This window comes from Artemia sp. Qi Xiang Cuo, chromosome 8 (assembly GCF_049724085.1).
Source record: "Artemia sp. Qi Xiang Cuo chromosome 8, ASM4972408v1, whole genome shotgun sequence".
Taxonomy (NCBI): domain Eukaryota; kingdom Metazoa; phylum Arthropoda; class Branchiopoda; order Anostraca; family Artemiidae; genus Artemia; species Artemia sp. Qi Xiang Cuo.
Window position 1 is genome coordinate 72,438,626 of NC_142801.1, and position 27,596 is coordinate 72,466,221.

Below are 27,596 nucleotides of genomic sequence, written 5' to 3' on the forward strand. Positions count from 1 at the left end.
CTCTATTAAGAAATTCAATGACCTTCTTAGTCAAATCAAGAAAGACTTAAACGAAACCACTTGGGAACCCCTGACCTTATTGTTTATGCAGTCACATGTTAATTATGTTCTGTTCTTAGTAAATTATGAACATTAAATATTTAAATGTCAGTAATTGCTTATTATATCTATTAAATATAAAACTTGAACGATTCTAATTCATTCACATTGATCAGTTTGCCTTAAACGAGTGTGTGTATGAAAAAAATCGATAAAAAAATCGATAGAATAATGGATTTTAAAACAAGTGAGTTTTGTTCACTTTTATTGTCAATTTTGTTTTTCAAAATAGTTCAAAGAAAATTTAGCAATGCCTTCAGAATTAACACAATCCCCAGGGACAAGGGTTGTAAGTTATGTCTCAGAAGCACATCAGGATTTTAGCAGGGCAACTAGATCTCCCTCCACGATCTCTTTTCCCTGAATGTATCAAATAAAAATTTTGAGATAGCCATTTTGCTCAAAATAGTCCAAATGTCAAATAATTCTGGGTTGGAACTCTCCATCCCTTGCGGAAAGGGTTTCGCCAAGGTGGTAAAAATCATTTCACAAGCCCTAAGAACCTCATAGACTTTTTTTTTATACCCCCGTCCCCACATATAACCAAAGTGACTAGGCAAATGCTGCTCGTAAAAATTCTTTTGAGTAAATAATTTTTTTCGTATTACAAGCTTAAAATGTAACAAATCGGGTGCAATTTTTTTTATTTTACAGCGATTTAGTTCTTAAGGGCTACTTTACTAAATTAAAATTGAAATTAATATATACTTCCTTTAATTATAGTTGCACTGTCAGTGACACTAATCACACTTAATTCTTGTTACGTTCATGGGCGTTCTGAAGGGGGGCAGCTGCCCCTCTAAACCTCAAATTTACACTAGATATGACTGAAAAAGCCGATGGTTGAAAAAAAAAACAGTTGAAAAAAGGTAGATGGCTAAAAAGCAGTTGATGCTTCCTTTAATTATAGCTGCACTGTCAGTGACACTAATCATACTTAATTCTTGTTACGTTAATGGGCGTACCGAAGGGGGGCATCTGCCCTCCCCCCACCTAGAACTTCAGATTTACACTAGATATGGCTGAAAAAAAAGAGGGTTGAAAAAACAGTTGAGAAAAGGTCGATGGCTAAAAAGCAGTTTATAAAAGGTAGATGGTTGAAAAAGCTGGAAATAAACAGCTGAAATGACATAATAAAATTCAAACAAGAAACAATTATCCATAATGTTTTGGAAAGATTTAGTTCTAATCCAAGAAGATTGATTAATGCTGAATCGTATTGATGATTATGTAGGCTTAATCCTACTTCTGTTTGTGGTTGTTTCTGGTCATTTTAGTTTAATTTGATTATTGATTGTAATTTATGTGACTTTCAGTCCGCATATTTATTGATAGTAATTTACGTTTGTTTCACATTTGAACTACTATTTGGCTTTACTCATCTTGTCTTAGGTTCTAAACGTTAAACTCTTTTTTGAAATATTTATTGTGTGGAAGGTCTTAATTTTTTAATTAATATCAATATATACATGTCACATTTTTAATTTTAGTTTCTTTTGTAAAGTAATCCGGGTCATTATGTTGATTACTTCTTTTTTTTTAAATTATAACAAATAAGGTATTTAGTTAAAAAAAAGTTTTCAGTATAGTCCAAATGATGTTGGGGTTGTTAGAAGGTACATGGATTGTTAGCACTACCCCTGTTTCCGATGCATTCTGTTCGTTTTATGGTCAACTTGTTTATGGATTGAGCTTTATGTTTTTGTTACGCTCGAATTACTATTTAACTTTTCAAAAAAATAGTAGTTGTTTCATCTACCGATGCATCATGCTGTTTCATGACACGGTAATATGCTCCATCTACCGCTTCGTCATTCTCTATCTGCCCGATTAAGACCCTGATCAAAATTAAAAGTAATTTAAAAAAAACTTTTTGAAAAAAGGAAAATAGTATATCTGTATATCCTTGCATCAATATTCTATCGGGTCTGTCCCTGGGTCTATCCTTAACTTTATTAAGCAAAACTTAACTTTATTAAGCAAACTTAACTTAATAAATCGTTTTAAAAGCATTTATTTAGAAAAAATAAGCAGTTAAACAAAACAAATTAAAACAAAGCATTAAAACTTAACAAAACTTATTGCTTGCTTAAGCAGACAATATTAGGAGAAATATATTCAGATAATGATCTAAATTTGAAACAAAGAATAGTTTCCATCAATGACGGAATGAGACCCATAACGAATGGAAATTAGGATAAATTGTCAAGTCAATCAAGAAACTATAGCAAACAGGATTAATTCCAACTAAGTCTTTTAAATATCAAAGCGCCTTTTGTGGTTGACTAAGAAAAAGTTTTATTATATGTTTGAATTCATTTTAAATTTAAAGTATTATGACTAATTTTCTGCTCATATTTGATTCGATATAGCTCTTTACTTTTCTTTAAAATACTTTCTCGACCAAGAGTACTATACGGAGTGGGGTGTTACTGTGAATGTCCAAAATCCAGTTAGTGTTCACATTCCCCGTGGATGTTCAAAATTCCTTTTTATATACTTGGATTCAACTAGCTTTGCGAATCAGCTTTTATGCAAGCTTTGATGATAAAAGTTAAAGCTAGGTTAGGTTACATTAGACTATAAATCTCAGAAATGGGTTAAAAACCTATCCTAAACTAACCTTTCACCATCAAACCTTGTATAAAACTGAAAAAGCTGCTTGGCAATACTGACTAAATCCAAGGAGAAAGAAAGGTATTTCGGACATTCACCGGTGAATTTCAACATTCATCAATTTTGGACATTTACGGTAACATATATGCATAACCTCAATTTCTTGTTATAGACAGTTTTCTTTGTGGAACATTTTATATTCATGATTTTAACTAATTTATTTTTAAGGTTACCTACCAATAAGGTACGTCATGGCATTCATGGCCTTTCTTGGCTATATCAATATTTTTTGTGTGAGGAATAGTATCAATCTTGCCATTGTGGCAATGGTAAATTATACAGCTGTAAACCACAACGTACCAATCATAGATAACACTACTAAACCTGGAGCGATAAAATGCGAAGTTCAGCCTGAAAATTTTACTGGTAAGCCTTATCATTATGATTTCTCCAGACTTACTAAATTCTGTAAGGAAGACAAAGAAAACTTTTCGAGTCAAAATTTGTGTTCTGAATAATTTGCTAAAATTCTGAATATTCGTCAAAATAATTTTTCTACTTCTAGTTCAATATTAATAAACTAATACTTTCATCCTTCCAGAATAAATTCATCCCCAAAAATCACTTTTTGAAATATCTCTCAGACGGGGGAGGGGGAGATAGATTTAAAACACAAAAGGTTTGAGTCATAACTTTCACAATTTTGTTAAGAAAATTCAACTTGAAAAGTGGAAATGATGACTTGAAACCTTTTTTGAGGGTACACAAAAATAAAATATCACCTTTAAGTCTGGGATTTAAGCCTGAATGGCTTAAACATCAAAAAACCATCAAAAAATCAAATATAAGTTTGAATAAGAGGTATTTTTAGTAATTGAATAATTTTAAAGATAGCTTCAGCACAATAAAGACGTTCTTTTAAGAACGTCTTTAAAACTACGTTCTTTCTTTTGATATTTCCCTATATTTTTAGAATTCTCCCAAACTAGCGGTTTGTAATTGCACCAAATCATTCAAAAAATATAATGTTCTCTCAGGAGCCAACAGTTGTACAACAACCCTGCACAAAACAGACAAATTTGAACCAGTCAAAAGTCGCAATATTTTTTTTTTTTTCAGATAAAAATGAAGATGGTCCTTTTGTATGGAGTCAGCCAATTCAAGCATTAATCAGCACCAGTTTTCTCTGGGGTTATGTTACAACCAATATTCCAGGTGGTAGATTAGCAGAAGTGGTTGGTACAAAGTACCTTCTTACCGGTTCGATGCTCTTAACATCAGTTCTGACCGTACTTGTGCCTCCTGCAGCTTACCTTGGATGGCAATATGTTGTGCTTATTCGAATTTTGATGGGGATTGCCCTGGTAGGTGTTATATTTTAACCTTAACAGACGAAACCACAGGGAAAGGGCTTCGATCTCCTTCGCCTAAATCCTAAATATAACTAAACTTTTGGGGACTTTTTTTCAGGTTACCAAATAAAATACGAAAATAAAATTTAGATCTGCCAAAAAACTTGAATCATGTATCCGTGTCTGCTTCTTCAAATCAAGAATCAGGCAGATTGGATTCAAACTGCAAAACCAGATTGCAATTGATTGACTCTAAGGGTTATGATGTCAATTTGTTTAAAAATATTTTCAATTTTTCAATAAAAATATTAAGTATAAAAATCTCAACAGGTAATGGGAGGGATACAAAAATATTAAAAATACATAAAAAATTTGTTTATACGCATTTTGGTACGTTTGTATGAGTCGGTAAAAAAATTTATGAGTCGATGAAGTTAAAATATTTCCATTTTGGATTAATTTAAAAAAACTATTTTATGTTCAGCGAAGAAGTATAATCACATTTATATCTCCCAAGAAAGTAAGTCTTGGGAGTTTAAAGGCACCAAATTAAGTTAATTCAGAGCCATTATTTATGAGCCATTCCAGAATATTACTAAATAAATAGAGACTAGCTAACGAAACTCTTTGGGGTGTATTTTTTTGTGTGGATCACAGACGATAGTTTCTGTGAAAAAAATGTTCCCTGTATGTCCCCCCCCCCCTTCAAAATGAAAAACAAAGCAAACAACCGTTTCCAAGAGTTTTAGATCAAGCTGTCAGACAGAATTGGGTATATTTAACAATGTATATAAAGCATGTTACCTGATTATTGTAATCTCTATTATAATTAAATAAAAAAAAAAAAAATTTTTTTAACTGAACGTAAGGAACGACGTTAAAAATTAAAACGAACAGAAATTATTCCGTATATGAAAGGGGCTGTCCCCTTCTCAAAGCCTCGCTCTTTACGCTAAAGTTTTTATTGTTTAAAAAAATAGAGTTGTGAGAAACTCAAACTTTAGCGTAAAGAGCGAGGCGTTGAGAAGGGGACAGCCCCTTTCATATACGGAATAATTTCTGTTCGTTTTAAGTTTTAACGTGGTTCCTTACTTTCAGTTAAAAAAACTTGTTTTTTTTATTTAATTTTTGAACGTTTTTAAATTAATGCAGGTTTTGATTTTAGCTTACTGTACATCAATAATTAAAACAAAATTTGAATATTAATTTTACTTTTATTTGGTTAAATAGATTTCTCGAAACTTGTTTAATTTTATTTACGAACGTTTTTATTAGTAATAAATATACGTAACTTACGGATTAACTTACGTAACGAGCTTCTATATTCATATATTTTTAGGGGTTTCGCCCCCTAGTCAATACCTTGCTCTTTAAGCTAAAGTTCGAATTTTGTTCCAATTCTTTAAAAATGACCCCTTAATCACAAATTCGGTTAATTAGAATAAATAGCTCTTATGAAAGTACTAAACAATCTTTGGGTTAAAGAGAGAGGTATTGACTAGGGGGTGAACCCCCTCATATACGTAATGTTTTCTGTCGTTTTCAGTTTTGATGCTGCTCCTTTCTTTCAGTTGAAAAACTTGTTTGTTTTTTTTATTTAATTTCTGATCGTTTGTTTAAATAATGCTGGGAAATCTGGCACCCCCTAGTATAGTCCTTCTTTTGAATTCTATGGCCCCTCCGTACCAAACAGGTTTTTACCTATTAGCCAAGTTTAAAAAAAAAAAAAAAAAAAAAATCCTACTAATCAACTTACAGATGAATGACCACGGATTTAAACTTCACTTGGTGGTCATTAAAAACGAAATTTTTTTGTTAAATAAGTAGTTTTTGTATCTTTTAAAAGAGCTTTACGGGGATTGAGAGACTCAGTTGCCTAATTCCGTGTGATTTTTCATTAATTGTTGGTCATTTAAATATTATTTTTGTTGTTTATTAAGTTCTGTTTGTATCTTTTAAAAGAGCTTTACAAGGTTTGAGAGACTCAGTTGCCTAATTCCGTGTGGTTTTTCTTCACTTGGTGGTCATTAAAAACTAAATTTTTGTGTTAAATAAGTAGTTTTTGTAGTAAGTAAGTAGCAAATTCTTTCTTGAATTCACCTGCGTAATAAACAAAAAAGACATTTCATTGGAGAAATTATGACAAAATTCCAAGTAAGTAACAAACTCTTTATTATTTTCATGACTTAGATACACGATGTAGAAATTTCATTCAGGAAATTATTAAAAAATTCTCAGTCAGTAGCAATTTCTTTCTTGAACTCTACTCTTGGATACACAGTACGGAAATTTCATTTAAGAAATTATGAAAAAAAACAATTTCTTTCTTGAAGTCAACTCTTGGATACACAATACTGAAATTTCATTCTATAAATTATTAAAATATTTGTAAGTGTAAATAACAATCTCGTTTTGTTTTCACCTTTTGGATATACAGTACAGATACTTCATTCAAGAAATTATGAAAAAACCACAAGTAAGTAACTTTTTTTTTCTCTTTATCCAAAACAATTTTCACTTAGATACACGATGTAGGAATTTAATTCAAGAAATTAGGAAAAAATTCTCAGTAAGTAACAATTTCTTTCTTGAAGTCAACTCATGGATACACAATACGGAAATTTCATTCAAGAATTTCATGACTTAGATACACGATGTAGAAATTTGATTCAAGAAATTATGAAAAAATTAAAAAGTAAAGGGGCTAATATAGCTCTAGACTATTTTGAAAAGTTTCCGAATGTTGTTGTTTTTATTATTTGCAGTGGGTATTTTTCATCTACAGTTTTGCAACTGTTAAAAATCTAAGCCATTCGCTAGTAATTGATAATAATTAACAGTAAAAATGAGAGTTGTATAGTGTTCTTTAAATGATGGGCCTTTTTTTAAACTATGTGGTATACAATTCACTACCACTGCCTTGCCTGATGGGAAAACTCTCTCTGAATTTTCGTTTGCTATCTTCATTTTGTATTATGTAATATGCAGCTGCATCTTGAAGGAATCACCGTTAAAGTTTTTTGTCATCTTAAATCATTAAAGGAAGAAAGGAGTGGCGGTCTGTGTTAATTCTTTGGGGTTTAGGAGGGGGGAAAGGTACCTAGGTTAGGTTACAGAGGCCAAGAATTGTTAAACGAGATCGAGGCCGACGGCTCAGACGGAGTCCGTCGATTTTTGAATGAAAATCAACTAGGTGGTTAGGTTAGGTATGTGATAAAAGCGATGAAACTCTTACGGTACCTCTCGGTAATAGCATGGATTGGTGAAAAAGTTGGGACTGCTGAGGAGGCTAAGCGGGGAAATAAGATAAGGCGGTTTTCCTTTTTTTAATCATTAAATTATCGAACTTATTTTTATTCTGCTAATTTGTTTCAATAAACTCACATTAAAAGAACGGTGCGATATGAAACTCGACTTGTGTTCAACTAGTCAAGGTAAGACCGCCTAAGAAGGGGTTCCCAACCTTTTCCAAGTCCGCGTTGTTTTCTATCTTGTAGCATGTTGTTATACCTCTTTTAAAGTACGCTATAGCTTTTAGCTATAATTCCGATATTCGTGTGTCTGTATACCCAAAATCAAAAGCGTATCTCGTGTTTTCATTATTTTGTGGTACATTGATACTATCAGAAATTGCAACTACCAGGGGCAAAAGGAGCATTTTTTTAACTCCCCCTAAGACTTCAAAAGGTCAGAGCGTCATTTGCACTTTATTGGAATCAAAATATGCTTTAAACATATTTGTCTCACAACATTATTAAATCCGAAATTGCTGAGACTTTCAGGAATGACTATCATTGTATATTAAGCAATCAGTCTGATTTAGGAGGTCCTTGCAGTAATCTGGGTGATTATAGTACTTGCTACTTAGACTGAGAATAGCAAATTCTTTCTTGAATTCACCTGTTGGATAAACAAAAAAACATTTCATTCAAGAAATTATGACAAAATTCTAAGTAAGTAACAAACTTTATTGTTTTCATGAGTTAGAATTACGACGTATAAATTTAATTAAATAATTTTTTAAAAATTAAAAATTAATTGTTGCAATTACTTACTTTTTTTACACTTTTGTATAAAAAAAAAAAAAAAAAAAAGACATCTATTTCAAGAAATTATGGAAAAATGCTAAGTAAGTAACACACTTTATTGTTTTAAAGAGTTTGATATACGAGGTATAAATGAAATTAATGAAATTATGAAAAAACTATCAGTAATTAAACATTTCTTTGTTGAACTCAACTATCGGATACACAATACGGAAATTTCATTAAGGAAAATGTGAAAATATTTGTTAGTAATAAACAAAAAATTTATTAATTGAACCTCTTGGATATACAGTACAGATACTTATTTCAAGAAATTATGAAAAAATTGCAAATAAGTAGCTTTTTTTTTCTCTTTATCACAAACAATTTTCACTTAGCTACGCGATGTAGAAATTTAATTCAATAAATTATGAAAAAATTCTCAGTAAGTAACAATTTTTTTCTTGAAGTCAACTCTTGGATACACACAATACGGAAATTTCATTCAAGAAATTATAAAAAATATTTGTAAGTAAGTAACAAGCTCTTTATTGATTTCACCTCTTGAATATACAGTACAGATACTTCATTCAATAAACGTGATTAAACACGTTTTGAAACTACATGCTATTTGTATGCCTTTCCTTGGCACCTTTCCAAACGAGCGGGGATTCCCCACTGGTTCCAACACATTGCAAAAAAGTGAGCAGTACAAAAACTCCACGTTTTCAACCAGACTGGTTTTTTAGGGACCAATCGGGAGAGATATGCAAAGTCGACATAGCTTTATTTCATTTTTTTTAAGGTTCATTTAGACGAGGTTACGTGCGCAAAAATTCCGTTTTTAATGACCACCAAGTGAAGAAAAACCACATGGAATCAGGCAACTGAGTCTCTCAAACCCCTTAAAGCTCTTTTAAAAGATACAAAACTACTTATTTAACACAAAAATTTCGTTTTTAATGACCATCAAGTAAAGAAAAATCACACGGAATTAGGCAACTGAGTCTCTCAATCCCCGTAAAACTCTTTTAAAACTGTGACAAGCTAAACCACGACAAAGCACTACTCACCCCCGTGCAACTGAACCCCCTTGTAACTGAACCCCTGTATAACCGAAACCCCCGTGTAACTGTACCCCCTTTAACTGAACTCTCATGCAACTCAACCCTCCATGCATCCCATCTCCCTCAAAACACTTTTCAGTCATTTTCTCGTACTCTCGTGGAACTCAATCCCCATTTATCTCAGCCCCCTTGCAACAGAACCCCCTTGTAACTGAACCCCTGTATAACCGAAACCCCCGTGTAACTGTAGTTCCTTTAACTGAACTCTCATGCAACTCAACCCTCCATGCAACCCGTCTCCCTCAAAACACTTTTCAGTCATTTTCTCGTACTCTCGTGGAACTCAATCCCCGTTTAACTCAACCCCCGTGCAACTGAACCCTCTTGTAACTGAACCCCAGTATAACCGAAACCCTCGTGTAAGTGATCCCCCTTTAACTGAACTCTCATGCAACTCAACCCTCCATGCAACCCATCTCCCTCAAAACACTTTTCAGTCATTTTCTCGTTAAATTGACAATACGCTCCAAAGCATCACTTGTGTATTATACAGTACATAATCATGGCATCTCCTCCAATTCACAAATCCCATTACCCTTTTTTTGCAAAGGTTAATCAAACATCTCCCATTGCTTCTTTTTAAATTGACAATACTTTTCAAACGTTACTTATGTATTATACAGACCCCATCGGCGAGGTAAAGCTAGGTCAAGTCACAATGTCATTCTATCGTTACTTTTCAATTAAGCTATTGAATACTTTCTAGCAATGTCTCTTGTAAGCGTCAAATCTATTAAGTATCTGAGCTTATTCTTTGTATTGTTGATGCAAGCATCCCATTCTTTAATTACCCGTGAGGCATTCTTAACCATCGCAATACCTTTACGCAAATATCTTTTCGCAAAAAATTCGCAAATCTCGTAAACTAAAGAAGTAATTACCTATTGGACTAACCACCAACTTTCTCTAATCGACTGACACACAAAAAATCGATGTCATAATAAAAAAAACATGTCTGCCAAGCCATGTAGAGCTCATTGTAATAGGCAAATGACCCTGGTAACCCAATTACTTGAAAGTACACACACAACCTGTTTGGTACGGAGGGGCCATAGAAATATAAGGCAATGTGAGAGGATACTCACTCTCTTTGAAAGGGTGTAATACCCCTGTAGAATAGGACTACCAGAAAAACCGGAAGGAACATAAAGTCGTAGAAATGGTAGTTCCTACTCTACTTATAGTGTCACGTTATTAAGTCTCATTAATGATTTGCTAGGGTTTATGAACATTTACTAATTTAACAAGGTAGTGGATCCAAATTTTAACTCTGGAGCTCACGTGTATGCTGATTTAAATATTTATCTGAAATCCTTTTTTTTTCAAGGGACTGCAATAATTCTTCAATTCAAAGTATATTGAATTTCAATGGCAAATTTAGACAGAAAATCCAAATTCACTCTTCATATCAATTCATATTCAAAAGCGCCAAGTTGAATACTGGCTGTATGTTCTATAGGTATTTCGTAGCAGGGCAGCCAGAGAGATTTTTAGGGATAGAGCTTTGACTCCACCTTCGTCTTATTGAATAATTAGATAGGAATTGTTGATTATGTAGCTAATGACTACATACCTTGCATTTCGTTTGCCTTTGTATTGAAAATTTTTGTTATATATTGCTATATATTTGCTATATTTATATAAAGCTATATTTTTGTTTTTGTTATATATTTGAATATCTTGTTATATATTATAATACTTTTGTTATATATCATTCTTACCATGATTAGTGTTGGCATTTCAGATTTAAGAAATAGATTTTGATAATTTTATCATAAGCAAATTTTTCGGCAGTTAGGGGAAATGTGCGTTAGGGGAATTAGATCCTTTTAGTCCCACAACTATAAGCCATGAATAAATATTTATTCTGAACAAGGGATCACAATTTATGAGCTTAAAATCAAATATCAGCTTAGATAGACGCACGTCATCGTATGCTGGCTCTTCATTTTCATCCCTAAAAGTACTTATTTGTTTTTACAGGGTCCATCATTCCCGTCTATGCACCCGATGATTGCAAAATGGATCCCACCGAATGAGCGTAGCACCATTTCAGCCCTGGTTTATGGAGGTAATTATTTATATATCTTCTAAATTAGAAAAAAATGTACTTTCTCATTAGCATGGTGAGAGAGTTCGTCATGGTCCCTTCTCCCCTAGCCTCATGCCCTTTGGGAACCTAGATTTTTTTTTTTATCTTACCTATAATATCTTAGTCAAATTTAATTCCTTAAAATTTATCTTTTTTTACCTGTTTTGGACTTTGTGCTACTTCCATAATTTTGTGCGGATATGCCTGTAACTATACATTTTAAAAAGTAAGTGAAGCTTTACGGATCTACCGTTGGAAGCGGAGAAGGTAAAATTTTTATTTACCCATTTTACCCCACGTTAATCTTTATTTTACCCCAGATATTACTACCTGGTGGACACATTTTAGTGTAAAGCTCGCTGGACACTGGATACTATGAACAGTAAAGATTAACTAATACAAAAAACAGTGGCTTGTGCATCATGAAAAAACCTGTCATGTTATTTCTAAAAAAGAGTTATCACTCGATGGCTTTTTGGCACAATCTGTGCCGAAATTAATGTTCTGTGACATAAAATATTAGTTAATGCCACCAGTAGATCATTATTTTTACGACTAGAACTTTTAATTAAAGTTCAAATAGCTAAATTAAAATTTAACTAACATTAAAATTTAAAGTAATTTAATTAAAATTCACCAACTCTTTAAGACGAATGGTTGAATGCTATTGTTCCCACCAAAATAAAACACGAAAAAAAAAATAAACACACCTTCGCTATTTTGTCGAAAAACGCCTAAATTCCACAATTTTGTGGAGAGGTACTTGAAAACTTCGCAATAAGATCACTTTTCTAAGGCTCTAAACATTTGATGGGTAGCTTTGAATTTATTTTGGAACTTAAGTTATTATCTTTAATTATTCAAAATCATGACACAAAACCAAATCTTTTTTTCCCGGGGCTCGTACTGCCAAGCAGAGGATCAGCCCCATGTACAACCACAGAATTACATCCACAGCACCCTTTGGCAATATTGGGTCTTTTTAGTGAAATGCAATGAAAACACAAAAAAATGAACCAGATAAACTTGATTAATACTTTTCATTTTCATTTTTTTTTAAATAATTTTTTTTTTTTTTTTTTATATAGTATTTATGCCATTTCTGTTGTACCCCTGTCTTTTTTCCTGGCCGTAGAACCTTACGGGGGGTTCTAAATTGAAGTGTTTTTTTCGTCAATTTATTGGTTGAATAAATTGATTGATTGATTGATCATAGGGTAGTCCACGCGGAATAAATTGATTACTTGGTAGTCCCCTGATTAGTTTTTGATTTTTAGATTTTTTTTTCTTTTTTTATGTGGAGCATTGTATTTTATGATTTTTGTTTTCTTCTTATTTGTTTTTTTGTTAATTTTTTTTCTCTTATTTTGAGTCTCTTAAAGGTCTGAATATATGATGTTGAAAATGTTTTTTCTTATGTATTTGTTTCATTTTTTTTTCTCCTGTTTTTTTATTGGCCATAGAGCCTTACGGGGGAGTTTATATTGAAGTGTATTTTGTTGAGTTTATTGATTGAATAAATTGATTGATTGATTGATTGATATCACTGTTTGTTCTTTTTTCTGTGGCAAAATTGGGTTTTGTCAATTACTTTTTTTACCGCAGGCTTTGTCATTAATGGTCACTAAAATTGGACTTAGTCGATTATTTGTTTTTACCGTAGGCTTTGACATTATTCTTTTTATAGGTGCTGAGCTTGGTACGGTGTCAGGTCTTCTGCTAACTGGTTTAATTATTGAGAATATTGGCTGGGAAGCCGTGTTTTATGTTGAAGGCTGTTTTGGTGTCGTTTGGGCTGTATTCTGGCTGTTGTTAGTTCATGACAATCCTGAAGAACATCCAAGAATCAGTGAAAAGGAGAAAAACTATATAAAAACAGAAATTTCAAAAGATGCACATGTGTCAAATAAGGTAAAGTGCCTTTTAAAATCTTACGTTCTCATAAAAAATATAAAAAATTATAAATTAAAATAATGTGAAAAGAAATATAATAAATCCTTATTTATAAACACATTTCTAATTGGAATTATCGGTTAAGGATTTGACCCAATTCTTATGGAATATGGTAATTCCCCATGGAAAAAAAGAATCAAGGCCGAACCCAGAGGGGGGGGGGTAGGGGGTTTTGAAACCCTCCCCTCCAAAATGTTTCTCTGACTCGAAAAAACGTAACAAAAATGGATATAAACAAAGTTTGTATGCGTTTTTTTAGTTTTTTTGTGTGTAAAACCCCCCCCAAAATTTATTTTTTGTAAAACACCCTCCGAGAAAAAATCCTGGTACGGCCTTGAGAAGAACCAATGAATCAGATGAGGGGTTGGAAGCTCTATTCTATTGCTGAGATGGTAGTTCATTTTGGACAGTTATACTTTATTTCAAAAAGCAAAAAGACTAACAGAGTTCATTTTATCGAAGCATTGTTCAAGCAAGATTAAACTTTTATTTAGAAATTTTGATTTTAGCTGGATTGTCACATCAAGGATAAAACAGGGTTTGGCATTGAAATGGAATAGACAAAGGAATAGAAATTATTTCAAAAACAGGAGAAACATCAAAGACATCATCTTAGAACAGAAACAATTCTATATATTAGGATGGCTGACCCCTTCTCATCCTCCCCCCTTTTACGTTAAAATTCTAATTTTTTCCCCCTTGTATATGGAATGCCTTTTTTTTAAGTTTTTATGTCACACTTTACTTTTATCTGAATTTCAAATATAGATTTTTTCAAAATCTTGAATTACTGAACTTTCAGCAATTAATATCATTACATATCAAATATTTAGCTTAATATTATTATTTCTTTCTAAAAACTGTTCAAGACTCACGCAGAGTTCAGATTTACCATCTTTCAAATCTCAAGTCTTCATTTGGTTTTTCTAATATAGATTTTTTTAGGGCCCTAGTTTGTTCAAAATCGCGTATCCCATTTAATTTAACGTTCTTTTGGTTCAATTAGTTACAATCTGAAGTTATTTATACGAGCTGAAATTATTTTTACTTGTTAATTATTCAGAACAAACCCAATAATTGAAGTTAGGTTAAACCTAATGAAATATACCAAAATATGATGAAAATATAATACTTTAGTAACAAAATTATGGAAACTACAACAAAGAATTATGAAAAGCAGGCCGCCCAGAATGCATTTTATTAAATACCTATCATACCTAACCTAACCAAAATACAAACTCGATAGACTAAATATTTTATTAAAATATACCTAGCATGTAGTTTTTTCACTGAGCCTAAGTTAACTGTCTCCTAATACAGGTAGCAAAACCGGTTTTTGTCAGATCTTGAAGATCAAAATTAACAAATACCTAATTTTCTTCTAATATTCAGTTGAAAAATATGTTTAAACATACTTTCAAACATTTAGATAAAATTATTGGCAGTATGGCCGGTAATTCCTTAAACTGAAATAAATTTTTTTTAAGGCTCTACCTATACCATGGAAGTCCATTCTGACGTCGATGCCATTTTATTCAATTTTGATAGCTAATATTGGTCACAATTGGGGATTCCTCATCCTTCTAGTGGACCTGCCAGTATATCTAAAGACTATCTTTGGCTTTGACATCAAAAGTGTAAGTTTTTTTCTATTCCTAATCTGTTATACTCCAGCTAAGAATTGAAGAAGGGTTTTCCTTTGCCCAACAGAAAAGTTTCAAATACCAAGTTGCTGGTACCAAATTATTCGGAATTAAATTTGTTCAATTTTCCACATACAAAATCCAGATTTTCCAACTCCAAAATGTCCAATTTTACATCCGACTTTTCTTTAGATTTTCTATCAAAAAGGTTAATCTCGGTGTCTGTCAGTGTCATAAAAACCTAAAAACACCTCCTGATCTTCACATCTCGTCATTACCACAGTGATAAATTTTGCTGAGTGCATTGCCATAATTGTATAGATGTATATCTGTAAATTTTTACCGGAAATCGGGCTATAGTCTCTTATGAAAATTAAATAAAAAAATCAAATTTTTTAAACTGAAAGTAAGGAGCGACATTAAAACTTAAAACGAACAGAAATTATTCCGTATATGAAAGGGGCTGTCCCCTCCTCAACGCCTCGCTCTTTACGTTAAAGTTTTTTATTGTTTAACAAAAATAGAGTTGTGAGAAAGTCAAACTTTAGCGTAAAGAGCGAGGCGTTGAGGAGGGGACAGCCCCTTTCATATACCGAATAATTTCTGTTTGTTTTAAGTTTTAATGTCGCTCCTTACTTTCAGTTTAAAAAACTTGTTTTTTTATTTAATTTCTGATAATTTTTAGTTAATGCAGCTTTTATTTAGGCTCACCGTCATTGAATAAGTAAACAAAATTTGCATAAAAATTTAACTTCTTTTGCTAAATGGCTGTCTCTAAATTTGGTTCTGACGTAATTTACAAATTAACTTACGTAACGAACTTCTATATTCGTATATTTTTCTTCTGGCAAATAATACAAAGTTGCAGATTTTTACAGATATGAGAATAACAAACAATACACAGAACATTACAACAATAATCCGCATACCATGGGACAAAATATACATAAATATAATTATCGTTCGTTTGATAAGATTGTTAATTTTCTGGTGTAAAAAAGCGATCTAATTTAAGAGGAGATCTGCCTGGGGCTGATTGTTCCTGATCATAAGAAATTTAATTAAAACCTTATTCAGCACAAAAATCTATTTATATTTTGCCAAAAAAAAACACGATAAAACCCTTGCCTTTTAGTTCCTCCATTGCTTACATATTTTCAAATTTTAGAATGCTGTCATCCTGGCTCTACCATATTTTTTATCATGGATCTCAACTTTGATATTGTGCCCACTCGCCGATTTATGCAAAAAAAAAGAAATGGCTGTCCACCGTCGCAATACGAAAGATATGGACTCTAATTGGTAATTCTGTTGATATTACTTAGTTTAACTTTCATATTTATTTATTTGTTATCAAACATTGGTTGAATATTGATTTTCGTTTAGGGTCTTGTGTTTGCAGGATTGTGGGGATATTTACTTGGTTTTATATATTGGCTTGTTTTAAATCATAAAATGGAAAGAAGGACGCATGAGTGAAGGAAATTCCTCATCTCAGCAACTGGTCTGTCCAATATCCCTTCTATAGCCTAAAAATTCAATCTTGGCTTGTTTTGGGTATCTTTCGCACAAACAATTTCGCCATATCCATCCTCAAGAATAGCCTGGGTGCAAGAAGCTATTACTCTGCTCCCTCTCTCCCGCCCATTTAAAAATGCTGAAAATTAGTTCTATAGCTTTAATATTAGTTCTATTTCTAAAACTTTCCTCAGAGTGGGCAAGAAAGCTTAAAAATTTGTTTTTCTTTTTGCTCAAAGACGGTTTACTTTTCGCAGGTATTACCAACTATTGTATTTTTCAATACATACGATTTGAGTCTTAAAGCTGGGTATTGAGATCAAAAATGGATTTATAAATTTGAAGAATCAGGAAACTGGATCCTTAACTTCATAGAGTGAGGTTTTCATTGTTTTTAGTTTTTTTTTTGTCAAAGAAAAAATCTTAAGACCTATTTTCTTTTTAGGTCATTTAGGACCAGCAGTATGCCTCTTTGTAATGGCAGGCGCTGGATGTAACATTCAATTAATTATTGCAATGCTTATGTTATCACAAGTTGTTGAAGCTGGAAATTACGGTGGCTGGCTCATTAACCATATTGATATAGCGCCCAGTTTCTCAGGTAATTTGGTCTCCTTTGGTTTCTCAGGTAAATTTGGTCTGGGATCATTTATTTTTGTCTTTTAGGCCTGTGCTTATTATTTCTTAATCAGAACTTTACAAACGAACTGCTTTTGAACCTGAAGTATATTCCCTTAAAGTTCCGGGGATATAAAAAAATTTCAGTCCTGGGACCCATTTCGAGAAAATACCTAAAGTGGAAAACTACGGTTTTCTAGTAAAGTTTTCTTTCAATTGTTTCAAAATTATGAACTTCTTAGGGCAGTATCATCGTTTCGTTAGTGTCAACACCTTAAATTACAAAAATAAATAAGCAAAAATAAGTCTGATAAATTTGACGACACCTTTTGTCTGTAAACATTCAATCATTAGCAATCTGCACATTCAAAGGGAAGCTACACATCCTTTATCTCTTCGGTTCCATTTGCTTTCAGCTTTTGTGTCAATTTCTCCACACTTCTTTTTTATAAGTTCAATTTCTACTCCTACATCAAACTGCGTAACTGAATAAGAATCTTTCTTTCATTAGAAACTGAACTCTAAACCTTTTATAATTTCTTGAAGCATACTTGGCCTTGCAACTTTCTATTTAACCAATCCAAACGGTTAACTTACAGTTTACTTGCCATTGATACTTTAGAAAACCGTAAAAACGATTGAAATTCTTTATTAACTTTTCACTGCTGACAGTGAGACAGTGAAATAATATTATTTGACTATTTTTTTTCCTCGGAGAATTAATGTTTAATCCCTTGAATGAATCCTTTCATTGATATTATTTATTTTGTATGGTTAGCTAATTTACGCGTCTAAAAGTCCTTAGACATCATTTTCACACTCATTCAAAATTTAAGTACTTTTAAATATCTAATTGATTCGCAAAATGAATAGGTTTAGTCACCTCTTTGACTTAGTTTATTAATCTCTGATTAATTTGAAATGTTAAAAAAATATCATTATTACTAAAGCACTTTTCTATTCAAATTTTTTTGCACTTGCTCTTTCTAAAATGCCGTCAAATTTTTTTTTTTTTCTTGTTTTTGTACACGGATGATTTCTATTTTTATTATCGCTGTGTGGTCACTTGTTAGTTCCATTTCCAGTTTTGTCTGAAATTTTAAAAGCTAGTAAGCATCTATTTGTAATTATATATTAGTTGAATTTTATATATTTGGTTTTTCTGTAATATGAAACCTATTTTTGACTCTGGAATAACTATATATCTATATTGCTAAGATCATCAAAAATCAGAAAAGACTGAATATTTACTTTCATAGTAAAGGGCATGAGGGCCCTCGGGTCCGATCCTAGGATCAATCTAAAATAGTATAGTGTGTCTAAACAATTCATATAGCACAAGTTAGAGGGGTTGAACACGCAGAGTACCTAGTTTTTATTTACCGAATCCCAACACTTTTTTTGAATGACTTACCATAATTGAAATTATGGGCCAAGAAATATTTTGCTGTTTTTCTTTTAATTTTCAGGACATATATATATATCTATATATGTGTTAGTGATATATCAATATAGCTTTTTCTTCCTTTTTTCCCTTCTTTCTTTCCTTCCTTCTTGCTTTTTCTTGCTTTACTCTGTTTGTTGTTTTTCGTTTTTAAGTAGCTTGAACAGAATTCCTAGTCGATTGAACAGAATCTGTTTTTTTTTCTATGATTTTGTGTAGCCTGTTAGGTAGATTGCATATCGGCACTATGCTGGGATTATTTTTGCTTATTTTAGTAGTTTCTTTATACGACCAAAAAGAAGTTAAAAGTTTGCATGTATCTTACCTTATCTAGCTTACGTAAAGCTTTGAATATCAATTTCCCAACCAAGACCTTTTTTAGGTTCATCGGTTTATTGACATGATCATAAAATATTCAAATCGGGTAACAGATATATACTTAGAAATTACCTGTTTTGTTTCGTTACAGTAGTAACTATATGATGTTATTTTATTATTGTATTGTTTTGACTGAGAAATGCGAATTCGACCCACTAGGGTTTTGATAGTCTTTTTTCCAATAAATATCTATCTATTTGAGCTTTAGGGGAGGAAGGGGATTAGGCTTTTCTCTGATACACAGCTCATGACTCCTAAAACTACTTTAACTATTGTACAGCACATTGTTAATAGAGGACGATACATTTTTCTTCTACCTCATAAGTGGTTGACACATCAGCCAAAGGAAATATCATTAGCTATGTCCGTTTATCTGTTTTTATCAAAACCTTTTTCCCTAGGGACTCTGTTTGGAATAACAAATGGTGTATCAATGCTTTTCTCCTGGCTGGGCCCAGTACTGGTAGGATTCATGACAGATGAAAATGTAAGTCAGATTTTACTATAATTGTTTGCAATATTTTTTCATTATGATATTTTGGTTCTTAATCAGAAGTTAAGAGTGCGCCTGAGAGCTTTCGGATATCCGAAGAATAGGTCAAACAACAAATTACTTCCCTGCGGTGGATTTAACGTACCGTTTTAAATAATAAAAATTAAATTTCTTGCCATTGCCTAGACAATTTATTTTTGCAAATTTAAACGACGATCTTCAAGATCAATAGAAATTATTCTGTCAATAGAAATTATTAGAATTTTGTATCTGTAAGTTTTTAGTATTCTGGTTGTGGTTTGCCATCTAAGATTAGACTTGAGATCCTTTGCCCATGAGGACTGGAGTTCGATTCCTGGTGTCGGTGGTTATTTGGTTTGTAACAGGGGTCAGCGGCGTGACTCTGTAAGCTCAGCCAAGATTCGACCCGGCTCCAAATGGGTACCTTGAGAAATCTCGTCCAAATTGGTACCTTGATACAATTCCCGGGGGAAGGGCTGGAAGTTATGAACTTTGCCCATTATTTAAATATAGTATTGGCTATTGGGAAGTATAAAGACGTTTCCAGGAGGAATTTTTTTCGGGTGGGGGGGGGGTTGAGAAGGGGTTTACGTGAGAGGATATTTTCATGGCTGGCTTACTTGACTTAATGCTCCTGCTGGTGGTCCAGCGTAGAGAGACACGTGACTCTTTGCCTCCATTCGGAACGGTCTTGTGCAATCGTGACTGCTTCTTGTATATCAGTGCCGATCATTGAGAGGTACTGGGTGAGGCTGTCCCTCCATCTGAACCGGGGCCTTCCGCGGGGGCGCTTCCAGCCCTGCGCAGGGGGATCAAAATTGAAGAGAGTGCTGGCGGGTGTTTCTGCTGGCATGCGGACCAAATTGCCGAACCACCTTAGGGTTCGTGCAGTGACCTGACGAGAGTTGGGGGTCTGATCTGTTAGTGCCAGCAATCGGGTGTTCGAGACGAAGTCGTCCCATCTGATCCCTTCAATAAGTCTCAAGAACTTTGTTTGGGCCACGTCTATGGCATCACGAGCAGAAGCAGCAGCCGGCCAGGTCTCAGCACCGTAGAAGGACTTTGGTTACGGTGTTGTTGTGGATCCGCATTTTTGTTTTTCGGCTGATGTTGGGCTTTGACCACACTGAACGGCATAGTCGTGCCATAATTGATGCGGCTTTTCCGATGTGCGACTGAACTTCAGTTTTGACTGAGCCGTTTTCCGTGATGACGAATCCAAGGTAGGTGAGGGACTTGACAACCTTGACGGTGTGCCCTGATACGTTGAATGCTGGTGAGTTGGCGGTGTTACCTGCGGAGTCAACGATCATTATTTTTGTTTTCTGCCAGCTAATATGTAGTCCCACTTCCATGGCTTCTTCCGACAGTGTGTTGAGGGCTTCTTCGAGTTCAGCTGCAAAAGTGCATATCAGAGCAATATCATCAGCGAAGTCGCAATCGGCTAAAACTCTGTCGCCATACCTTAGTCCGAAGGGGAGCCGGTTCGTGGATCGATCCATGACATAATCAATCACCACGTTGAACAGTTCAGGAGCAGCAGCACAACCTTGCCGTACACCGGTATTTATTTCGAACAGTGAGCTTCGACGACCATTAACCTCGACGGAGCTTTTTGTACCATATTTTCACGGGGGAAGGGACATTTCTATGAAGGGGGCACTGGATTTCCCAGCATTATTCAAACAACGATCAGAAATTAATTAAAAAAAAATAAATAAATAAAAAAAAAAAAAAATTTCGGAGCGATATTAAAACTTAAAACGACAGAAATTATTCCGTATATGTAATGGGCTGTCACCTCCTCATCACCTCGCTCTTTGCCCTAAAGTTTTTTATTGTTTGAGTCAAACTTTAGCGTAAAGAGCGAGGCGTTGAAGAGGGGACAGCCACCTTTCATAAACGGAATAATCTTTGTTGTTTTAAGTTTTAATGTCGCTCCTTACTTTCAGTTAAAAAAATCTTATTTTTTAATTTAATTTGAAGATATGACGGTTTAAACCTGTTATTTTACACTGTAACATCTACTATTGATGTAATTTTTACAGGAATTTTAATTTCTCATGTTCAACTTGGGAGTACTATACTACATGTGTCACCAAATACTTAATCCATGCAAAACCCATGCAAAAGCACCAGATATCTGACTGTTTTCAGGTTTTAGTATCTTGGACTATAGTTATTTTTAGTAATAATTTATTATATTTATTTTTAATTGCTAATGTTTTGCTCACTTTGGCGCAAAATGTTCTTCTTAATTGGGTTTGGTAGGAACTGTACTTCTGAAGGACCAATTTTCACTGCTGTCCAAAATGCACGATTCGCCTTGTTTCTGCTTTTTACTACTTCACAGTTCTTATCATTATTTTATCTTTTTCTGTACATCCTGTACAAACTACATCTGCTTTTACCTTTTTTTACCTTATTTCTGCTTTGTACTACTTTTTAGTTATTATCCTGATTTTACCTCTATTTTATAGCAAACCCTTGAAGCATGGTCAGCAGTCTTTGTTATGGCGGGCAGTGTGTTAGCAGCAGACTCTATATTCTTCCTCATTTTTGGGTCTGGCTCTGAGCAATCATGGAATTACATGGCTGAAAGAGAAAACGATGAAGTGGAATCCAGGATAAATACTGAAAATAATCCACCTATTGTAACACTAGAAAATACTGCACTTCCTTAATGTTCAATATTTTTCTTTAAATTTGTTTTAGTGATGACCATTCATTGAAAGATGTTATTTATTTATTATTTATTTCTGTATACAAAGTTGAAGCCTAATTTTTATTAAAGTGGAACACTAACTTTCTTAGCTATTTTAAAACACAGATAACTGATCCTGACCATTTAATGTGAAGCCATCTATCTCAAAAAGAGGGTTTAAGCATTCCCTAAGATAATAAACAAAATCAGACTGATGTAGTAGGTCAGTTCTTGCATTGGTTTTGAAGTCATTTCCCGTAAATTACTGCTTATGGGTGATACTGATTCTCCGATACACCAATAGATTGTGAGACTCCAAATGGTTCTATTTCAGCCTCTTTGATATCTAAGGATTACATCATGAATGATCTGGAATTTGTACAGATTCAGTATCGAATCTCTCGCGGGTGAAAATATTACAGCTCGAATTTTCATGTAGGTGGGATGTTAGTCCAAAAACTGTTTACGTTAGAAAACTATTCGCACTATTTTATTTTGATTCCAAATATCTAGTTGTTATAAATTGAATCAGTTTTTTCTAAGTATTTTTTTTTAAACGATTTACGGTACTAATCACTGGTATGGCTTTCAACTTTTCAATCACACTTTAAAAATACTTCAGCGAGAGGACAGTAAAGTCTCAAGATTAACCTTCTTAAATAGATCTTTTTCTTTTATTTTTATTTTCACATGGGCCATTTGAAATACCAACCATTTGAACCAATAAAAACGGCAACCATTAGAATCACAATAATCAAAATATTTTAAGAGAATTATTGTCTTCCATCTTGAGCATAAAAAAACATCTTTAGTATGAGTTTTACGACTTTGTTAAGACTGGACAAATGAATTGAGAGCATTTATATTTGCTGCTTTCAGGGGGTCACTCTTCGTGTGCCCCCCCCACCCAAAAAAAGAAGAAAACCCACAAAAATAAAATTCACTTTGGAAAAAATCTTGTTGTATGTCTTGAAAAAAAATGTGTTTGCCTCCAAAGGTATTTTTCCAAGGGAGCGAAAACTGATGTGTATAAGGGCTCGTATATAGGAATGAACGTGACGCTAGCACTATTGGAGGAATAAATAAAAAAAACAAGTTTTTTTTAAACTTAAAGTAAGGAGCAACATTAAAACTTAAAACGAACAAAAATTGTTCCGTATATGAAAGGGGCTGACCCCTCCTCAACACTTAAAAAGGACACTATAACTTTTAATTTCTGGTCGAATGAGCCCTCCCACAATATTCTAGAACCACTGGGTCGATACGATCACCCCTGGGAAAAAACAACAACGAATAAACACGCATCCGGAATCTTTCTTCTGGCAAAAATTGCAAAATTCCACATTTTTGCAGCTAGGGACTTGGAACATTTACAGTGGGGTTCTCTGATATGCTGAATCTGATGGTGTGATTTTCGTTAAGGTTCTATAACTTTTATAGGGTGTTTTCCCATTTTTGAAAATCAGACGAATTTTCTCAGGTGCTTAACTTTTGATGGGTATGACTAAACTTGACAAAATATATATATTTGAAATCAGCATTAAAATCTGATTCTTTTGGTGTATCTATACGTATCAAAATTCCGAGTTAGAGTTTCGGTTACTATTGAGCCGGGTCGCTACCAACTTACAGTTCGTTACCACGATCTGTTTGAACACAGGGACATCTCTGAAACAAATCTCTATATCTCTTATCGTATCACAATAAAAATGCCGTCCCTTTATGATTTCATCGTGCTTCGTCTGTTGTTCAAGGATCTGTTGGAGCGTAAGCAGTTGATCACCAATTGGTGGTCGTTCTTTGACTAAGCGGTGACGGTCACAAACCTGGAATTTGCCAGCCAATTCTAAGTTTAAAACTTGAAATTTTAGCCGGGTTGGATAATTTAACAGTGAAAAGGCCTTGAAAAATGATGGTTTATTTTCACAGCAATGCCAAAAAGGAATATTCCACAATGGCGATTATACTTATTTTAATTCAAAAAATTACCAGAAAATAAGTTTAAAAAAAAGTAAATATACAAGGACTGCTTCACTTACCCAATAAAATATAAGATGAAATTTTTTTGAAGAAATCCTCCCCGCCATTGTTATACAAAATGTTTAACAAAGTTTTTCAACAAAAACAGTGATTGGTTGAAGATAATTGATAATTGTAATTATATAATCTAATCGAATTATAATAATCTAACGATGTTGTCAATGCTTCGTGAGTCACGAAACGCCAAAATAAACAGACTGCTTTAACGGCAAAGGAATCTCAATGATCAAAATTAAACAAAATGATCAATGTGAAACACAAAGAAACCAACTAGAGGAACCACTATAAACGGTCTCATCTGATACTTTCTCGGTTGGATATGGTCAGTTTTTCGTCTGATAAGATATGTTTTCGGTCTGACTGATCTGTTCTCGGTCTGATCTAATCTGTTCTCGGTCAAAAATGATCTGTTCTCAGAGCACAGATACGTATAGCCATCCCAGGATTAAACAACAAAAAGGATCTCAAAGCAGATAGCAATTTTAAAGAAAAAATTACGTTGCATTGTGACACAAAAAACACAACTTTTGTCCCACAGATCAGCTTGAAACTTTAGGGAGATGAAGACAGGTATAATATATAAAATAAGATTTATTGCTGAAAAACGGCTATCACAAGCCCAAAAGGGCCGAATTCGCACTTTAGTGTCAAATACAAAAAAAAGAACAACAAAAACAAACAATTAAACAACAACATAAAATTATAAAAGGGTCAATTTCAAATAGATAAAAATTTTAAAAACAAATTAAACTCATAAATTTAGAAGGCCAATGTCAAGTCAGCAAAAATGCCAAAAAAAAACGAAAACTCGTAAAATTAACAAGGGGATAAAGAAAAAATTAAAACAAAACCATAAGTTAGTTAGTGACTAAAAACATAAATAAAAAACCTCTGAATTTGCAAAATGAGCATTAAAATTGATAACTATGAGGTAAAAAGTTAGGAGGGGGGAGGCTGCGGAGATTCACTGATTGAAAATGTCAACTATGTAAGGGATAAAAGTTCTTCTATATCTTTCAGTACAAACTCTTATTGGGGCAAGGAGGGGGATTTTTGGTGACACAGAACGCAGGAGGTGGGGTTGAAGGGGTGAATATTAACCAGGGAAAAGGGGAGTTGTTCGAGGGTTATGAAGGGCATTGTTGGCAAAACGCAAGGTAAAAATATACAGGTATAATATCTCATTGAAGACAAACTTCGGAAACTAATCTGTTAGTATAGATTTTCGATGTTCATTTATATCTTCGTTTTTAAGACGGCAAATCTTGTGGTCAACCAAGAGCAGGTTTGACCATCCAAAAAATATAAATATGGAGCACAGCTTAGGCATTTATACAGTCACCCATGTTTGATCCAGAAATGGGACACATAACAGCACCATAAACTATAACACTATAACTAGTGTTATACAAAATAGATGGATAGAGAATATATAGAAAAAAGAGGAATAGATTGAGAAAGAGAAATAGATAGAGAATAAAATTAACATAAAAATTGACCTGTTAATAACGTAAAAGTTTTGAAAATATATTCCATTAAAAGTATTTTTGAACAAAGAAATAAAATTATTTGCCCTAAATGTTGGGCAAACAAACCTAAGATTTGCCTTAAATTATTATAATTAACGGATATACAAGAAGTAGATGTTAGATAATAGTTAAACTTGACGAGAAGTAAACGCTCCTGTTGCATTGGGGGCAGAGGTGAAGTGTTGCCGGCATTATTTTCGATACAGAAGTGTGGGTTTTAAAACTTTTTGTTCAATTTGGCAAAATTTTTCTGTTTGACTCTTTAATATATAGGTTGGTAAAAAAAATCTCTTTCCAAAAGCTGTTTATAGTTTTATGTTTATAGTTTTGTGTTATAGTAACAATTAAATTATGACAATAAGTAGTGCAAGCCAAAATAAATAGGAAGCAATTCGACGACCATTAAACACATAATCCAGAATTAAAAAAAGAGCTTGCATACCAATAAATCCATCCTTTTATGCTTTTCAGAGAGGAAAGGGGGTGGGAGGGGGGGGGGGTATTAAATATTTTACGATAACAGCTATATTTGGTAAGCAAAACTAATCACGATGTTGATTCTGATGCAGGTAATTCCGATTCCAGAGGTCATAGCTTATATAAGACAACAAAGAAATGGAAAAATATATTTGGAAAAACTACCAAAGGAACCAAAACATGGACGGAATCACCTCTAGTTCTAGAAAGGAGATAAAAAAAATTTTACGAGACGTGGAATTTCTGACCAACAAAATGAGCCAAGAAGAACAAATTGGAGTAAAAGCTAATTCTGATGTTGGCAATTCAGATTCGAGAGGCCATAGCCTATGCAAGACAACAAAGAAATGAAAAATGTTTGGTTTTAAGCTAAAATATAAATAAACCAGGATGGAGTGATCAAAGAACGAAAAAAAAAATTAGATTCTAGAAATAGAGAATTGTAACGATATTATTTAACAAAAGGATTGCCAAAAAAGAAGCCTAAAAGGTTATTAATTCTCTTCCCAAGACATCTATAGATGAAAGTTTTTCTTTTATTTCTGTTTTCATGTTTGTTTGAACAGAGCCACTCAGAATGGTCACGCTTCTAAAAATGTTCTTGATGATGCCAGCGTTCGTTATCAGAGAATTAAACAGAAACAAGTTTTATGTTCAAGTGAGACTATAAGTGACCATGGTGAAAATCAAACAAGCTGCCCCTGCAATTAATGAAGACCCTAAAAGTAATTTAACGAGTTTTTATAGTAAATATTGAATTAAGTATATAAACAAGTTTTCCTTTGCTTTCATTCAATTCACCTCTGGAATTTGAATTGGTCAACATTGTATTTGACGGTCTGATTAGATTTAGCTTTAGAGTAAATATTCCCTTACTTTTGAGAATTTTCACCATCAAAAATTTCAAAAGAAGCTTTGTAGTAAATCCCATTATTGCATTTTTTTATCAGTGTATCCTAGAAACATTACCAAACGTGAATGAGTCCAACTGAAAAATTGATTCGCCATTATCCCATCTATAGATATAGATAGATATGTTTATTTTCAACACAACTCAATAAAGCAATCAGAAATCACACAAAAGCTCAATTGTTTGTGAAGTAGGAGGATCACGAAGTGAAATATTCAAATATTAAACTATTAATCAATCTAACAAATAAAATTCCAAAATAACTATTGAAAAAAAATAAAACGAAAAAAAAAGAAAATAAGATGAAGTGATAGAAGGAAAGAGAGTTTCTTCAAAGAAGACAAAATCCGCAACTGAAATCAGGCGAAGGGGGATTCTATAGACCTGGCCAAAAAATATATAAAGTAAACTAATCCCCATATAACAAATTCAAAGTTAAAATTAACCAATAAGAAATCATCCACCAGGCGGTTTTAACTATATATTTGCTATGACCAACTAAAAAAAAATCAATAAAAAAAATAAAAAAAAAATAAAAAAATCAATAAACACACTTA

General features: G+C 33.1%; 2 protein-coding genes across 2 annotated transcripts; both read left to right on the forward strand.

Annotated features, from left to right (window-relative positions):
- Positions 1-270: 270 nt before the first annotated feature.
- On the forward strand, positions 271-13,824 carry LOC148949775 (putative inorganic phosphate cotransporter). The gene is made up of 6 exons (XM_089092782.1): positions 271-286; positions 2,944-3,141; positions 3,835-4,079; positions 11,203-11,290; positions 12,999-13,222; positions 13,774-13,824. Exons 1-6 carry the CDS (start codon positions 271-273, stop codon positions 13,822-13,824), a joined length of 822 nt encoding a protein of 273 aa, XP_088948908.1.
- Positions 13,825-16,902: 3,078 nt separating this feature from the next.
- Positions 16,903-22,063, forward strand: LOC148949776 (sialin-like). The gene is made up of 3 exons (XM_089092783.1): positions 16,903-17,026; positions 19,267-19,352; positions 21,860-22,063. The coding sequence occupies exons 1-3, from the start codon at positions 16,903-16,905 to the stop codon at positions 22,061-22,063; spliced, it is 414 nt and encodes a 137-aa protein (XP_088948909.1).
- Positions 22,064-27,596: the final 5,533 nt, after the last annotated feature.